The sequence below is a fragment of the Hemicordylus capensis genome, chromosome 3, assembly GCF_027244095.1.
Source record: "Hemicordylus capensis ecotype Gifberg chromosome 3, rHemCap1.1.pri, whole genome shotgun sequence".
NCBI lineage: Eukaryota > Metazoa > Chordata > Lepidosauria > Squamata > Cordylidae > Hemicordylus > Hemicordylus capensis.
Genome location: NC_069659.1, coordinates 100578756 through 100597160, shown reverse-complemented (window position 1 = coordinate 100597160; position 18405 = coordinate 100578756). Strand labels below are relative to the sequence as shown.

The 18405-nt window shown below is 44.5% G+C and overlaps 1 protein-coding gene across 3 annotated transcripts in view; it reads right to left on the bottom strand.

Annotated features, from left to right (window-relative positions):
- MED14 (mediator complex subunit 14) overlaps positions 1 to 18405 on the bottom strand; it is a 76530-nt gene that overhangs the window by 4634 nt on the left and 53491 nt on the right. For 2 of the 3 annotated variants that reach the window (XM_053309885.1, XM_053309882.1), the window contains 6 exons: positions 18136 to 18247; positions 17803 to 17934; positions 4708 to 4890; positions 3459 to 3694; positions 1467 to 1646; positions 87 to 194 (listed from right to left, as the gene is read on the bottom strand). In XM_053309885.1, the coding sequence (XP_053165860.1) occupies positions 87 to 194; positions 1467 to 1646; positions 3459 to 3694; positions 4708 to 4890; positions 17803 to 17934; positions 18136 to 18247 (951 nt within the window). The remainder of the gene's footprint in view (positions 1 to 86; positions 195 to 1466; positions 1647 to 3458; positions 3695 to 4707; positions 4891 to 17802; positions 17935 to 18135; positions 18248 to 18405) is intronic. The other variant, XM_053309884.1, reaches the window with a different exon arrangement.

Genomic DNA, 18405 nt, shown 5'->3' with positions numbered 1-18405 from the left:
GAGAGACATTAAGGTAAATTAAGTAAACCAGTCCAAATTTGGAGGAAGACATGGGCAATTCTGCAATAAGGTAAAACCAAACTTGCCAGCTCCAATTTCATGATGTGTACACAGTCCCGGAGAATATGGGTAGGTGCCCCTAGCAGCTTCGTAAAGGCTATTAGTGTGTTGGCTTTGAAGGGCGGTCCTGCTACCTGTAGTAAATACAGTAAATAACAGTATCTATAGTAGTAAAGTGTGCTGTCAAGTCGATTTCGACTCCTGGCACCCACAGAGCCCTGTACCTATAGTAAATATCAGTATCAATTAAACAGCCCCATGACTGTGCAGTTTCTATGATCCTACTTTTAATGGATAGGCTAGTCATGTGCACAAACCTCGGTTCATGCACCGGTTTGAATATGACCCGGTTTTTGATACCACTGAACTGGTTCGGTGGTTCGAGGGCAGGCCAGGGGGTGGGGGTGGTGAGTGGCACCTTTAAAAATGAATACAGCAGGTCTTACTTGCATGATTGCCGCTCCATGCAGCTTCCTGCTATGGCAGGGTTCCCAACCCACACAGTATCGTGCCAGCATGGCAGTGGTGGCACGCACATGGCCTCCGCACATGCCATGTGTGTGCCTGCACTGCAATGTGCGAGCTGCTGGGGGGAGCCCCACCACAGCAAGAAGCTGCATGGAGCAGCGATCATGCAGATAGGACCTGCTGTACTCACTTTTAAAGGTGCCGCTTGCCACCCCCACCCCTGACCTGCACTTGAACCACCAAACCAGTTCAGTGCCAACAAAAACCGGTTCATACTCAAACTGGTGCATTAACAGAGGTTTGTGCACATGCCTACTATAGGCTCATGTAAAATCCAACACCAAAAGGATGAGGAGTATTTGGCAATACTCACAGACTCTTAAGAATCTCACATTTCCCCTAAGTTTTTAGTATTCATAGTTGCATAGAAAACTGTATAAACATGTAGTAATCCAATTCATGAGTGGTATAGGATGAGCAAGGCTCCATCCTATACCAGTCCAATAACTTATGATAAAGAAATCACATGAAACCCACAGATCCTGTGGAACATCAGTGCAAGACCCACCACCATCTAGGGAAGTACTTCACAAGGGTGATGATGTTCCACATTATCTGCTTCTCCACCCATGAATCACATACAAATGAAGTTAGAGATAAGAGGGGAACTGAGTACAATTTCTAGTTGTTAGCAGAAACAACAACTCCTTTATATCCTTTTCTAAATGCCCATGAAGATCACAGCCCCACCACCCAATAAAATTCTATAAGCTCCTCCCCTGAAAAATTTGCAATGATAATAGAAACTTATACAAACCTTACTAATTTGCATAATTGATCATGTTATCCCATATAGATTTTGCAAGAAGAAGTTTGTGTTAGAGCAGGAAGCAATTATTCAAGGATTAAATTTCTAATAAATAAGGTGAAGTACATACTCTGGTTTCAAAAAATTTCTCCAGAACTGGCAGTTCCTCTTGTTTCCACTGCCCCGCATTTTCAGGTACTACTTTCAGCTGCAAGGTCTGGTTGGTTTTGGGGTTGAGGGCAACTCTACATTTCAGGGCATCTGTCTTGAACATTATCACACCCGGTTCATTGGAATTTATTAGCTGCAGCTGTTGAAAGAGTCAATGTATCTGACAGGAGTACAGAACATGTGCTTTCCCCCACAATATTATACTCTGAACAGGAGCATTCAGTTTTGTCTAAACAATTACTTGGAGGCATCTTAAGCCTGGCTGGCTGAAGAAGCAAATAAGAAATATATAACTGAGTGCCAACACTCAGACTAGCAATGCACAGATACAGCAGTGCTTAGCTCCAGACGGTCAGATTGCTGTCATGCTAGCAGGGGAACAGGTGATTTTTACTGATCTCCCTTTTCCTCTGAAGTCCATTGTGTGACAAGAAAACCTGCCCTTGAGGGTCAAAATGACCCTCAGACTGCAAACCCTATGATAACCCTCCCCATGCAGACATACTGAGGGAAAGCCTAACATGACCCATGACAGGGCAATGGTCAGGTGGTGTGCCTGAAAGTGCAGCCTGGCTGGAAATGCTAAGCATGCAAAGGTGAGTGAAATGGAAGCAGAACCACTCCAAGTCAGTGATGTATTTGCAAATTCAGAAGTGCAGGCATTCTCCATGACAGCCCCCTTGGCTGTGCCCACCCCAACAGACAGAGAAGCCGAGAAGTACTGGCACTCCATCCCTGCACATTCCCCCTCCACTTCACCCCTGCTCCTAGCGCAGCACAACTGTAGTGACAAACAGGCGGGCAGTTGAGAAGATGCATAACCTGACAAAAAGAGCACCATTATGAAAATTTCCCCCTCCACTAGGGTACGAAATTCCCTAGAATTCTCCAGAACACCACTCAAGTGGGAGAAAGCCCAAACTACCAACTATGTGATGTGGGGGTGGGGTGGAGATGTGCCATGAGACCAAGTCCATGGCACTACATACTCCTCCTGTATGGTGGATACTCAATAGTATAGGACATATGTGAGGGGAGGCAGGAGGAGACCTGACTGAAAATACCCGTTTGGCATTCCCAGGAATAGAATCCAGTACAAACAACAGTTCTTGTAGCCTTCTTTCTTTCTCTTCTTTATTATTTTATTTAAGTATTTTTTATTATATTTTATTTCAGTACCACTAATCCTGTTCTTCTCTGTAGAGTTTTTTAAGAGAGTATTTAGACATTTGTTTTTTCTCCATCCGTCCCCCCCACAAAGCTTGAAATGCGTGTCAACATTATTTCTATTTTACAGCTCAGGAATAGAATAAAGCTGACAGATACTTGGTGGCTTCAGACAAGACATGGAGTTGACAGCTGAGCCAAAATTTGGACCCAGTTTCTCCAAAATATAAGCCCTATAGTGGAAGAATCCTGGAGTTTCTCACTAAGTTGACTGGTAATAGTGGTCAAGCTACCTGAAATACCCCAGCTACCATTGCTAGTGAAGACTGGAAATGTACAGCTGGAGGAAAGTGCTGAGCCCATTCAAGGGTGCAGGCTGAAATTGCAGGAGATGACAGCTAGTCCCAACAGTGTACACATGGACATGCACACACAGAATGTGCACCCTAACTTTCTTTGCAACTGTCAGAATTCTATTGCCAGTGTGTAAAGGTTTCTTAACAGACAATTTGTTGGAGAAAGTATTTCCTGAGGAAAGAAGCTTAAAAATCACAGACTTAAACTCAGGCAGTGTGGCATGCTCACTCTATTACACATTGTAAATCACACCTTATTTCACACTTCTTTTAGAATGAAGAACATTCATATATCACCTTAAAAAACCCTTTCCCTGTTTAAAATGTAGAAGTTACATGGAGATAAACTATATTGTGAATAAGCCATGCAACACAAGTGAGGATAAGAATGAATTCTGCACTTCAGTGACAGCTAAACATTTAAGTACCGTTTCCTGTTGAATAATCCTCTGAAGATGTCTTCTCATAATAACTGATCCAAGGAAACGTTCAAGTGGAGAGCAGAGATAGCTTCCAGCCAGCCCTGGCATAAGCCCAGGAGTGGGAGAGGGCAGTAGCAAAACATTCAAGGCACTGTGAGTGAGAATTGTGGGTATGGATGCAGCCCAAGAACGATGAGGTAGTTTTCGAGGCGGCGGCATGTTTGTTGGCATTGCTTGGGAACCTAGCAGACAGAAGAAATTCACCTTACTATTTATGTCAAGGTTCCTATTATTATTCACACATTTGCAAGCCTAGTAAATTAGCATGAGCAGAATTTATCTTGTTCCCATCAACCAAATTAACAAGCAAAGCAAAACGTACATGTTTACCAAGCCATGAATTTTAAACAAACTGGGATGGGGATTCACACCAAGATAAAGTGACAGACCAAGATGTAGCTGGCAATTATCAACTTGGGCAGAATGCTCTCAAACCACCTTCATATGGTGAACTAATACTAATTCTGAATGACAGCAAAAATATATGAACCTTACATGATTGCTCTGTGTGTAGAGCAGTGTCAAAAATACACTTGGAAGATTTTGACTAAGCAGCTACTGGTTGTTTCCACTTCCCTTGTGCAACTAAGTGAATTAACTGCCCAGACCAGGAACAGCAAGAGTTTAGGCAATTGTATCAATCAATTTGGAATAAGCTTAACTGATACAGGAACAAGAGGGTTATTAATATTATTGAGTTAGAGAGCCAATACAGCTATAATGTGGAGCCAAGATTGTATCCTGGCTTCATGTGACATCTCTGAGCCTCAGGAATGCATACATCTCCTCCCCTGCTCACAGGAAAACTGGAAGTATTCTCCTTCAAATACTGGTTAAGAACAAGCTAGGAATGCCCATTACATCTGAATGGAGTAATCCTGGCTTATTTTAATCACCATTCCAAATAAATCAGAATATGAACCAGATATTCAGTTGGACTCAAATGAGATTTGGAGACATTGCATGAAGCCAGGATATAATCCTGGTTCCATGCCTGATCTGGCCCATATCATATGAAAGAATTAGCTGATCAACAATCTGATTTATACCTGACTTTGATTAAAATTAGACAGACGTGCCATATCAACAGAGTTTTGTAGTGAAATCTCTTGAATAAGGGATTTAATACCCAAGACCTTCATCAGCAACAGACTTTGCCTTTTTGTGCAACAAATCCACTGTTGAAATTACTTACTTGTGCCAGCTCGTGGGGAATGAGAAGCATCTGGTACCGGAGAATGTAATGAAGGGTTAGCTGGTGACATTCCAGGCATACGTGCTGCTGGAGAGGGACCAGATACCTGAGGTGAGCCTGGCCAATTCCCTGCACGTTGACTGGGAGACATCATTGTATATGGCGAACTAGGATCTATGGTACCTATGAAAATCACATGAAAGTTAGGTGTTTTTCTCTGGCAATAATAGAACTCAAGCAACTACATGTCACATACCAGGATGTTATTTGATTCATTGTCCTCTTAGGCCATTGCCTATCAAAAACCTAAAGCAACACATTGAAAATGCCCTAACCATTTTATGAAGTGCTTAAGTGCCGAATCTTAATGGAGGAAAGACAGAAGTTTGATGAAGCACTTCATAAGAACATAAGAAGAGCCCTGCTGGATCAGGCCCAAGGCCCATCTAGTCCAGCATCCTGTTTCGCACAGTGGCCCACCAGATGCCGCCGGAAGCCACAGACAGGAGTTGAGGGCGTTCCCTCTCTCCTGCCATTACTCCCCTGCAACTGGTACTCAGAGGCACCCTGCCCTTGAGGCTGGAGGTGGCCCACCGACTAGTAGCCATTGATAGACCTCTCCTCCATGAAGTCATCCAAACCCCTCTTAAAGCCATCCAGGTTGTTGGCTGTCACCACGTCCTGTGGCAGAGAGTTCCACAGGTGGATCACGCGTTGTGTGAAAAAGTACTTCCGTTTGTTGGTCCTAGACCTCCTGGAAATCAATTTCATGGAGTGACCCCTGGTTCTAGTGTTGTGTGAGAGGGAAAAGAATCTCTCTCTCTCCACTTTCTCCACGCCATGCATGATTTTATAGACCTCTATCATGTCTCCCCGCAGTCGTCTTTTTTCTAAACTAAAAAGCCCCAGGTGTTGTAGTCTTGCCTCATAAGAAAGGTGCTCTAGGCCCCTGATCATCTTAGTTGCCCTCTTCTGTACCTTCTCCAGTTCAACAATGTCCTTTTTAAGATGTGGTGACCAGAATTGTCCGCAGTACTCCAAGTGTGGTTGCACCATAGTTTTGTATAAGGGCATTATAATGTTAGCCGTTTTATTTTCAATCCCCTTTCTAATGATGGAATTTGCCTTTTTCACAGCTGCCGCACACTGAGTCGACACTTTCAACGAGCTGTCAACCACAACCCCAAGATCCCCCTCCTGGTCCGTCACCGACAGCTCGGATCCCATCAGCATATACTTGAAGTTGGGGTTTTTGTTCCCAATGTGCATCACTTTACACTTGCTAACATTGAACCACATTTGCCATTTTGTCGCCCACTCCCCCAGTTTGGAGAGATCCTTTTGGAGCTGCTCACAATCTGTTTGGGATTTCACTACCCGGAAGAGTTTGGTATTATCTGAAAATTTGGCCACATCGCTGCTTACCCCTGCTTCTAGATCATTTATGAATACATTAAAAAGCACCGGTCCCAGTACCGGTCCCTGGGGGACCCCACTTCTTACTTCCCTCCATTGTGAAAACTCTCCATTTATACCTACCCTCTGTTTCCTGTCTTTCAACCAGTTAGCAATCCACACATGTACTTGTCCCTTTATCCCATGACCGCTAGGTTTCCTCAGGAGTCTTTGATGAGGAACTTTGTCAAAAGCTTTTTGGAAGTCCAGGTAGACTATGTCAACTGGAGCACCTTGATCCACACACTCGCTGACACTCTCAAAGAACTCAAAGGTTGGTGAGGCAAGATTTACCTTTGCGGAAGCCATGCTGGCTCACTCCCAGCAGGGCCTGTTCTTCTAGGTGCTTTACAATTTTATCCTTGAGGATGCTTTCCATCAATTTGCCTGGAACGGACGTTAGGCTAACTGGCCTGTAATTTCCCGGATCGCCCCTGGATCCCTTTTTGAAAATCGGTGTTACATTTGCTACTCTCCAGTCCTCTGGTACAGAGCCCGATTTCAGGGATAAGTTAAATATTTTAGCAAGGAGGTCGGCAGTTTCACATTTGAGTTCTTTGAGGACTCTTGGATGAATGCCATCCGGCCCTGGTGATTTGTTAGCTTTCAGTTTTTCCAGACAGTTTAGAACATCATCCCTTGTCACTTCTATCTGACTCAGCTCTCTAGCCTCCATCCCTAAAAAGCCTGGTTCAGGAGCAGGTATATGCTCAGTATCCTCTGCCGTGAAGGCAGATGCAAAGAACTCATTCAGTTTCTCTGCAACCTCCATATCCTCCTTAATAATCCCTTTCACTCCCTCATTGTCTAATGGCCCAACCGCCTCCCTGGCAGGTTTCCTGCTTCTGATGCACTTCCCATCAATATTTCCTAACATGGATGATTAGCCTGTTTCTTGACATCTATTGTTACATAACATATTTCTGCTTCATTTAAGTTTAAAATCTTTATATTGCACCTTTCAGAATAACTGTTCAAGGTGGCTCACAGTTAAAATAATAAAATCATAGAACAAAAACAAGCAATGCACATTAAACTCAGCAGCAATAAAACTCAATGTAATTAGAAAAGGCACAAGATAATAAAATGGAGAGCAGTGTATATGCTAGACAAGTCTCTGTGGGAACGTTGTTAGAACATCAGGGTGCTACAACTGAAGAGGCCCAGCAATTAGTAATCATACACCCCCAATTTCCAAAAGGTGGGAACACCCAGAACAGGGTCATCAATCATTTCACTGAATGGCAGGTTGATTTAGGAATAAGCAGTCGTTTGGGTACACCAGTCTCAGGCTGTTCAGGACGATAAAAGCCAACAACAATTTTGAATTGAGCCTAGAAACACACTGGAATCCAGTGTAGTTCTTTCAGCACCAACTGTCAAGTCTCACCACAATATTCTGAACCAGCTGAAGTTTCGCAAAATTTCCAAAGGTATCCCCATTAAAATATTGCAGTCTGAATGAACTAAAGCATGGATGTGCTGTGGTGAGGCCATCCATTTTAAAGAAGGGACACAATTGGAACACCAGCTAAAGCTAGAGAGAGTCACTAAGAGCTACAGTTAAAAATTCAGGTACATGCCACATTTAGAATTGCCAGCTTCCCTTACCCCAGCAGGGCCCCTGCACCCTTCAGAGCTGCACAACATGCAGAAATTCAACAACTGTAACTTTCCATTTGCCACTATTATAATTCTATTATATAATAATTATATGGAGCAAAGCTTAAGGGGGAGCCAACAGCAGCTGTATAGACATTGTCCTACAGAAAATTCGCCACTACACGCTAGTATTCCAAATGGGTGTAGTGCTACAATCCATTGTTCACATTCCTGTTGGATATGAATGGTGCTGCAAAAACATTTTGAACCAGAGACTCACACAATTACTGAAGCTGATGGGAAGGTATCTAAGATGAGAAAATCCAAAATTGGTGCTGCCAATATCTGGGAGAAAGATCTTACCATAGGATGAAAGACAGACTGCACACATCTACAAGAACATACTTCAAAATGACCTCTTTAATATACAAGATATATTAAACTTGCACATATTTATTTATTTATTTATTTATTTACACAAAACATGTAAGCTGAGCAGACATTTCAGTGTAATACACCATCTCCACTGCTCCATTTAGCATGCCAGCTGAAGGCACTTAAATACAGAAGCTGAGAACCAAAAGCAGCAAACAGACAATAGATAACACACAAGTGAGAAGAAAGCAGATCTTTTGCCAAGAAGATATTCAGTGACCAATGAATCTCATGGCTTCTTTCATCTCATCTTTAATATTAAGTTGAATAAAACCATGGGCAATACACATGAAAGAACACAATGGAAAAGTGACCAAAACAATATTCTGACCTGAAAGGAAGGCTTAGGGATACTTCATTTGTCAAATATACCTATGACTATGACCTTTTGTTTTTGCAGGAGACATGGCTGTCTGAGGAACCTCACCTGGATGGATTTACATCTTTCTCAATAATAGCAACCCCAGGTGTAGGAAGAGGTGACTCTGTGGAGGGCTGAGCATGATAGTCTCTACAATAATTAAAACCACAACTACTAACTTACCTTCATTCGAACAATATGCAATGGCTTTGTTGGTTGAATTCAGCAATGTTTCTCTGCTCTTAATTAATGTTTATATACCACCTATTCACCAACACTCTCAGATTAAGTCTGTATGGTCCAAACTCAAGGGTTATATAAAAGATCTACAGTGCTCTTTTCCACGAGCGCATGTCATAATTGCCAGTGGTTTTAATGACAGATTGGGAACTGATGACAAGCTAAAAGGTAAAGTGTACTGTTGAGTCGGTGTCGACTCCTGGCGATCACAGAGCCTTGTGGTTGCCTTCGGTAGAATACAGGAGGGTTTTACCATTGCCTCCTCCCGTGCAGTATGAGATGATGCCTTTCAGAATCTTCCAATATTGCTGCTGCCTGATACAGGTGTTTCCCATACCAGCGGGGATTCAAACTGGTAACCTCTGGATTGGTAGTCAAGCCATTTCCCCACTGCACCATTAGGTGGCAAGCTGTTGCATGCTAAATTTCAATGTTTCCCTCCTGCGTATGAGGTCCCCTTACCACTTATTTCCCATCAATTCAAGGACAGTGTAGGGAATTATGCAGGTCTATGTTTGGCTCAAATCTTTGATAGACTAAATCTACACCAGTTAAATGGTACCACAGCTATGACCATGCAACTGAGTATACCTTCTGGGCTGGTTCCAGATTCTCCACAATCGATTACATAGCAATCTCTCCAGGTTTACTAACACATCTGGAGCAATCTCCCTGGAGAGTTACATCTGAATTTCTTTGGAAGCTTTTTACTTGCAGAACCAACCCATTTTTCGAATTCTGCATTAGAGGTGTGATCCTCTTGCATAAGATGGTCAGAAAGGACAAAGGAACAAGTCACTTTAAAGCTGAATTCTGAAAGTCTTGTTCTTCTCCATTCAATATTATTGGCTACCGAGATGGACAATGGCATCTTAGATCACTATAGTAAAATTGTCCAGGCACTGCATACAATGTTAACTTCTATCAAATCTCTGAAGGACCATGGTGCTACCTATCGCTCTAAGAGCTGGTTTGATACAGACTACATTAATGCTAAAAGAGCACTTGTCAGTGCATATCAAACATATAGGGATCAGCTGCCGCTTTCTTCCCCCAGAGCATCATACAAACAGAAAAAGCAATACAAACAGCTGCTGAAAACAAAAAAGAGAGAGAGGCCATGAGACTGTCTTGGCAACAACTGATAGCAGCATCGAGATTCAAAAACCCTTCCCTGTTTTGGTGTATGGTTGCCTCCCATCCATTGAGTGGGTTATCCCACTCTGACTGTATGATACGTGTACCTATATGGGAGGAGTATTACCATACGTTGTATAAGAGAGATGAAACAGCTGTCACAAGCATAGACCTGGATGTGGGTCAGTTGCCAGAGTGGCCACCAGTATCTTGTACTGAAATAGAATCCCTGGCGAGGCAGCTTAAACCTGGCAAAGCCCCTAGCAATGACTACGTATCCCAAGAAGTAATTATAAATAATTTGGCATGGTGGGCCCCAGTCCTGGCCTCTCTCTTTTCTTTTCTGGACAGGACCACATATGTCCCTAAAGAATGGGGAGTGGCAATAATAATCCCAATTTATAAAAAGGGTGAAAGGAAGCTACCCGAAAATTACCAACCTATTAGTCTTCTTAGCATAGTGAGCAAGATGCATCCTAGGCACCTATATGAGCATTTCCTGGACTGGATGGATTATGAAAATATCCTGGCGGAGGAGCAAACTGGCTTCCACGCAGGTCGCTCTGTTATGTACCCTGCTTTAACACTACAGCATTTAGTAGAAAAATACACTGCCAAATCTAACTCTGCTCTATATGCAGGATTTGTTGATTTTAGATCTGCTTTTGATCTGATCCCCAGAGAGAAACTTTGGTGTAAGTTACTGAAATCATCAGTAGACCGCCATTTACTACTTCTGATGTTCACATTATATGAAAACTCTCGTGTAAGGGTGTTTTGCAGCACTCAGGGACATATCACCAAGGAAATACCAACATTCAGCGGAGTCAGACAGGGATGTATCCTGGCTCCGCTGCTGTTTTACTTCTATATTAACTCTCTTGTTCCCTATTTAGGCAATCTAGACCATCATCCACCAAAATTAGTAGGCAAACATCTTGCCATACTTTTATATCCAGATGATGCTGTCATTCTCTTGCAAACTCCAACAGGCCCAAGAAGAGCTTTTCGCTCTCTTGATACCTATTGCAATAAACAATATTTTAAAATAAATTATAACAAAACAAGATCTTGGTGTTTGCAAAGAGACCAAAGATTCAGAACTAGTCACCAAATGGGCATAGGTTGGAACAAGTTAAGTATTTCAAATATCCAGGCTTCAGGCAGAAGGGGTGCACACAAAGAACATGTAAGGCAGATGCACACAGGAGTGCACAAGCAATTCAATCCTTCCACCACTCTAGAGGGGCCCAATTGATCCCCTCCACATTAAAACCTTTTTTGGTAAAGTGTGAGCACAGCTCTTATATGGAGCTCAACTTGGTATGTACTCTAACTTCTTCAAGGTGGAATCCGTGCAATCCAAGTTCCTGAGGAACATTTTTCAAGTACCACGGTGAGTGGCTAGTGCTGTCCTTCGTCTGGAAACAGGACTGCGTAAAGTAAATTTGCTCAGTTTTGTTTTAGCTTACATGTTTTGTGTAAAAAAAAAATCTATAAGTTATTTTAGTATCTTTTACACATTAAAGAGGTCATTTTGAAGTTTGTCTTTGGAGCCATGCAGTGTATATTTCATTGCTGGTATATCTTATTCATCTACAGGAAACCAAAGCATCTATCCCTTTCCTCTCTACATAATAACTAGTTAATCTTTTTACTCTAGAAGGGATGGATGATGAAGTTGAAGCTTAAGCTCTAGCAATGGCAGCAGCATCTACCAAATCAAGAGATTCTGAAGAGCATCCTCTCATGATGAGTTCAAGATTCTTTGCTCCAGCTTCTCCAAGTAAAAATGCTTAACTCTTTAGGAACTAATTGAGACAACATTCATTCAGCAGCACTGCCTCCTATATAGGAGTACAAAGCTAGCTGGGCTAGATAAAAACAGGTTGCTCACCTGTAACTGATGATCTGGAAGAGATCCGTCGACATCCATGAGTATGGGTTCTGTGCCTATGCAGGGACCACGCAGTAGCCATGCTGCAGCTTGTAGAGGTGTCCAAGCTCCGCCCCCACACCTACAGCATGCTATTTAAAGGCGGGCTAGACGCCATGTTCCTCAGTTTTTGGACAACCACCGTGGAGGACGACCATCCAGGTACGCAGGTAAGTTAACCAATGTTGACGGAATAGGCATCGGCCTGCACATAGTATGCACATAGCAGAGCACTACTGCAGAGGGATGGTTCGGGAGGGTCTTATGGATGTCAACAGATCTCCACCAGATCATCAGTTACAGATGAGCAACCTGTTTATCTGGATTGACATCCATAGAGATCCAAAAGTATGGGTGTTTAGCAAGCTCCCAATGGATGTGGGTGCAGTAGTGATTATTGTAACACCCTTTTGAAAACACTTCTCCCGAAGTTCGCCTCAGCAGCAAAGTACACATCTATGGCGTAGTGCCTTATAATGGGTAACTCTGTGGCTGCTTTGCAGATGTCCATAAAAGATAGCCCTGAGAGGTGTGCAGCTGAAGAAGCATATGCCTGAGTGGAATGGGCCTTGATGGCTTCTGGAGGAGTCTTGCCTTGCAACTTGCAGGTGAACAAGATGAGCTCAACTAACTAGTTTGATAATCTTTGTCTTGAAACGCAGGAGCCCGTGGCAGTGCCTTTGTAAGGCTATGAAGAGGTGGTTAGAAGATCTGAAGTCCTTAGTCCATGCTAGTTAGAATAGGAGCACTCTGAGCACATCAAGAGAGTGCATAGAGTGTCCCAGAGAGGTCGTGGGGTCTCTGAAGAATGTTGGAAGGACGATGTCCTGATTCAGGTGGAAGTTAGAAACTACTTTTGGCAAAAGGTTAGAGTCTAGGTGCATCAGGACCTTATCTGGATAGAATCTCGTATATGGAGTATCGATCCTCAGAGCCCTAAGTTCACTTACACGTCTTGCCGTAGTAATGGCGATTAGGAAGGCTGTCTTTAGTGAATAAGGTTTTATGGGTGCTGTAGCCATAGGCTCGAACGGAGCTTGAGTCAGAGATGAGAGCACCAAGGGGATGCTCCAGGGTTCCACTGGGGCCCGAATAGGCAGGTATACATTGGAAAGTCCTTTCAGGAAAACCTTACTTTCTGGATGTGAGAATAGAGTTTTGCCATCACATCCCAGATGTTTCGATGAGAGGGCAGCTAAGTGGACTTTCAAAGAGACGTTGGTCAAATGTCCTCATTGTAGTCAGATAAAGGAGAACATTCCGGACAGATGCCCACCTTGGCAGAAAGCCACGCGACCTAGCATAGGCTTTGAATCTGAGCCACTTTCTGAAGTAGTTATGCCTGGTAGGGGCTTTTCTCTGGCTGAGCAGAATGCAGTTCAGAACCTGATTCACCAAGCAGTCAGATGGAGAGTGGGGACGTCCAGGTGGAGGATGTGTCCATCATCTTGGGACAAGAGGTCCAGTACACGAGGGAGGTGATGATGATGATTCTCCGACAGTTTGGACAGCTGTGGAAACCAAGGTTGTCTTGGCTACCATGGTGTCATGAGGATGCAAGACGTTGGAATGGCCAGGAGATGAGCTATCACTCGGCTGATTATTGGTTGAGGAGGGAACATGTAGGGTGTTTCCTGAGACCAATCCAGCTGGAAAGCATCCCCCAGGGATTGTCGGTTGTGTCTCGTTCTTGAGCAGAGGTGGGTGCACTTCGTGTTCGAGAAGGTCGCAAATAGGTCTATGGACGGTTCCATCCAGCGGTCAAAGAGGGGAGCTATGTACTCCGTCTTGAGCTCCCATTTGTGTTGATGGTTTTGCAGAAACACTTGACTGAGGTCGTCCACTAGGACATTTTCCAGGCCCTTGATGTGGATTGCTACTGGAGAGACATGATGCCAGATACACCAGTGCCATAGCTGAACACTTAGGGCACACAAGATTTGAGACACAGTACCACGCTGGCGGTTGATGTAGGCTTGGGCTATTGGACAATAGTCAAGTTGTACTTGGACAACCTTGCCCTGTATCAGAGACAAGAAGGTCTGTAGTGCCCGGAAGACAGCTAGCAATTCCAGGAAGTTGATATACAACTGGGCCTGGTGTGGGGACCATTTCCCTTGAATCTGGTGACCTTTGCAATGGGTGCGCCACCCCATAAGAACAGCCCTGCTGGATCAGGCCCAAGGCCCATCTAGTCCAGCATCCTGTTTCACACAGTGGCCCACCAGATGCCGCTGGAAGCCACAGGCAGGAGTTGAGGGCGTGCCCTCTCTCCAGCTGTTACTCTCTTGCAACTGCTACTCAGAGGAATCCTGCCTTTGAGGCTGGAGGTGGCCTGTAGCCCTCCGACTAGTAGCCGATAAGAAACCTCTCCTCCAAGTAGGGATGCATACCCCAGTAGAGATGCATCTGTTGTTAGCCAAACTGATAGAAATGATGTGTGGAACGGGATTCTGTCCAGGAGATTCCTGCGGTCTGACTACCATGATTAGTGATCATAGAATTTGTGGTGGCAGTTCTAGATGTTTCCGTTGACTGTCTGTGTTGGGATGGAAAACTGACAGAAACCATAGTTGCAGTTTTCACATTTTCAGGCATGCATAATGTATCACCACATTGCAGGAAGCCATAAGGCCGAGCAGGTGTTGTATTAATTGAGCTGGCTGTAGAGGATGTTGTTGGAAGAGTTGCACCAGATCCCGGATGCAGGTATATCTTTCTTCTGGTAAGTATGCTCTTTGGGTTATCGTGTCCAATACTGCTCCTATATAGGTGATGAAAGGCATCGGTTCCAGATAGGACTTTTCCCAATTGACCTGGATGCCCAGGTCTTGGAGGAGAGCTAGCACATACAGCCCCCACAGGTGGGAATGGGGAGAAGAGTAGTGCCGATGGGTGGTCACGACCCTCAAAGACACTTCTGTGAGTCCAGTTGCTTGGTATGGTGGGACAGAGAAGTATTGGGTTTGCCTTGATAAGGGCGTTTATTATAAGGGTGATACTGCTTCCTATAGTCGCAGCGATCTTGTTGCCTGAAAGAAGGTCATTGTTTGTTGGAGTAAGAACGGTACCTCGCAGTATAGGTAGAGGTTGAAGCCGGAGAAGTAAAAGTCTTAGCCGTGAGTTTTGATTTTTTGAGTTGTTCCATAGCGGCATCCATAGATTCACTGAAAAGTCTGGTGCCATCAAAAGCCAGACCCTCGATCTTCTCTTTCATGTCGGTCTGGAGGTTGGTGGATCTCAGCCACACATGTCTGCGTAAAGTCACAGCAGCGGTCAGAGAGCGAGATTCAGATTCCGCGAGGTGTTTTGCAACGCTTAACTGCTGCCAAGTCGAGTCAGCAGATTTTTCAAGAGTCTGTTGGAACTTTTTCTTAAAGTCTTCAGAGGATAAGGTGTCCAGGTTACCCTGCAGAGATTCCCAGAGGCCATAACTGTACTTGGCTGTACAGGCTGAATAATTTGCCACCTTAATTGACAGGCACGAGGTGCAGTAATTTTTTCTCCCTAACAAGTCTAACTTTCTCCCTTCTTTTTCAGGTGGAGCTGCGTGGTACCTCCTCGATTTGGAGGAAACGGAGCAATCGACCACAAGAGAATTAGATGTTTCAATAGGTAAGTATTGTCCTTCTCTTGGATGCGGTATAAGCTCTCCAGTCTCTTGGACGTGGGAGTGGACGTGTGGAGTACTTCCCAGGCACACTTTGCTGCCCTGGTGATCACTGGGAGAATGGGTAAGGCCACGGGCTGGGTAGATTGTGCTTTGGCCATAAAGCTGTAGACTGGGTCATCTACTGTGAACAACTCCGACCGTAGGTCCGAACCTAGTGCTTCTGCCATGGTCCACACATGCTTATGGTAGGCTTTCATCTGTTTGTTTGAACCAACATAAGTAGGTGGAGGCACATCAGCGGGGGGATCCACCAAGCTGTCCATATCCTCCGGGTCTAATTCAAAATCAGAGGAGCCGTAGTGTTCAGAAGCAGATGTAGTCGGGGAAGAGGGAACACATGTTTGTGTTTCTACGGTAGCGTGCTGTGAAGGAAACAGGGTTCCTATCTGGGTGCTTCCAGGGCACAAAGAAGGAGATGTAGTTTGAGTGGATCGTTGTGCCATAAGCAGAGGATGGGTTTGTGAGGCATTGGAAGCAGAGGAAATCATCTGACTTCTGGAGATCGTTTGAGTCAAAGTGGATACTGACAAGGAAGTTGCAATCGGAGTATAAGGTCTTCAGGATTTCGTTGGTTCATAGGTATACAATGCACTCGGAGAGCAGGTACCCATAACAGCCACTGACGTGGCGGCAGTTGGGGGGGCGCATGCGCAAAGCCACAAGTATGCCAAGCCGTAGGGTTATGCAGGTGTTCAGCAGACAGGGCAGACACCACAGGTGGTGGTGGTGCAGAGGTGGTCTCTACTTCAGCATCCGCGGGAAAGAAACCCCTGAAGGTTGACGTGGACAGAGTGCTCGAGGAAGAGTCCAGTATAGAAAGAAGAGTGTGTGCCGTGGATGGGTCGAGGGCAGCGTTGGTATTCACATCTGTCTCGTCATCATACACGTCAAAAGTCGGTAACAGCGGTTGACACTGAGGAAAAACTTGCGTTGACATCGAAATCACAGGGGCATGCAGAGTCAATGTCAAAGGGACAGGCTGTCGAACCGTCAACGTCAATGGGGCAGAAGACAAGACCAGTGTTGGTGCCGGAGATAAGGAACATGCCCTCAATATCAAATGTGTCGGTGTCGACGGATGGACGGTGTGTAGTTGTTGAACTACTGTTGATGCCAAAGGCATGACATCGAGAGAGGGTTTCGATGTCAAAGAGACAATCGATGTCGAGGGACAACGCTGGATCACAGAAGGTGATGGAGTATGCTCTCACGTCAGATCAATAGACTTCTGTCTTTTTCTGTGAGGTGTTGAGGGAGTCTCGGTAATATGGCGATTTGCCAAAGTCGAGATCCCTGGCATCGAGATGGCATTTTGTGTGCGATGTGCACTGAACGTTGACATCGAAGACTTGGCTATTTTTGATGTCAAGGGAGAAGATATCCACATCGAAGTCAATGCCGTAGGCTTATGTTGGGCTAACGACGTTGAGGTGGATATTTTTTACTTGTGTTGAATCGACGTTGACATAGGTGTCAAAGCCATCTTCAACAATGGTGAGGCCGTGGTTGACTTCGGTGGCATTTTAGATGCCGAAGTAGATGGGCGTGGTTCACTAGGTGTTGAAGGGCTCAAGACTTTGTCGTAAATGGCGGCCTGAAGACAAAGTGCCCTATTTTTACGAGTTTGTTTGGAAAACGATAAATTTTACAGGAGGATACTTTGTGCTCCTCACCCAAGGAGATCAGGCACAAATGGTGGAGGACCTTGGAGGGGAGTTTGGCTTTACAGCCCTCGCACTGCTGAAAGGACTTTTTCTCCTCAGACATTTAGCAACACGAAGAAGGGTGGTCAGGTCCGTTCCAGGGTCAAGAGTCAGTCATTGTCCATCAGCCAAGCCAGTTCAAAAAGCACTCCAAACATAGACCATCAGCCAGAAATGGGTCATACGCTAAATATCCGTGTGTTTTTTCCTTCCCCAGAAAGAAATCCGATGAACTCACTGAGGAACATATCTGATGATAGGAGCGGCAGACTGAGGTCCAAACATGATAGAAGTTGGAAAAGAACTGAGGAACATGGCATCCAGCCTGCCTTTAAATAGCATGCTGTAGGCGTAGGGGCAGGGCTTCGACACATCGACAAGCTGCAGCATGCCTACTGCATGGTCCCTGCACAGGCGCAGAACTCATACTTATGGATCTTGATGGATCTCGATTCAGATCTGGTTGCTTCAATTTTGGAATCTCCCAGTCAAGAAGACAGCAAAGAAAAAGGAATGAGGAAATTAGTTATAGCTGTACTGGACATAGGCTTACCGTGCGGGCTAGCAAAATTTGTACTTGGTCCCATTGTAATTCCAAGAGACGAAGGGGAAGGCGTTGGGCCAAATGATGCTGGTGATGGTGCTCTTAATGCTCCACTTGGAGAGCTTGCAGCATGAAGAGTTCCTGAAGACAACATTCACAACAGCAATTAGCTATATACTTTCTAGTTAACTTCTCTCAAAGCTTGAAGAGAATTCTTAGTCATGTATAAATCAATCATTTAAAAACCACACACAATACATAACATTTTATTTATGAAAGGATCTTAGGAACGCTGAATGTCATTAACTGTTATTGCTAATTTATTGAATAAACCCATCTTACCTGGGGACTGGGTGAGCATCATGGAGGGAGAGGGGGTGACGGTACTGTGGTAGGATGTGGGTGGTGATGTCAAAGGGTAAGCCCCTGGTGCTCCTGTTTGTTTTGAAGACTGCTGAAATAAGTTATTGGTTATAGCACAATATAGATTTCAACTATTCTACATCCTCAAGCTCTAATACCTGGAAAGTTTAGTCCTCAGGCATTTGATTTGGCCAAAGTATATTTATGACTGTATCCTGCTCAATTTATTAAGCAGGGGCTTGCCACACA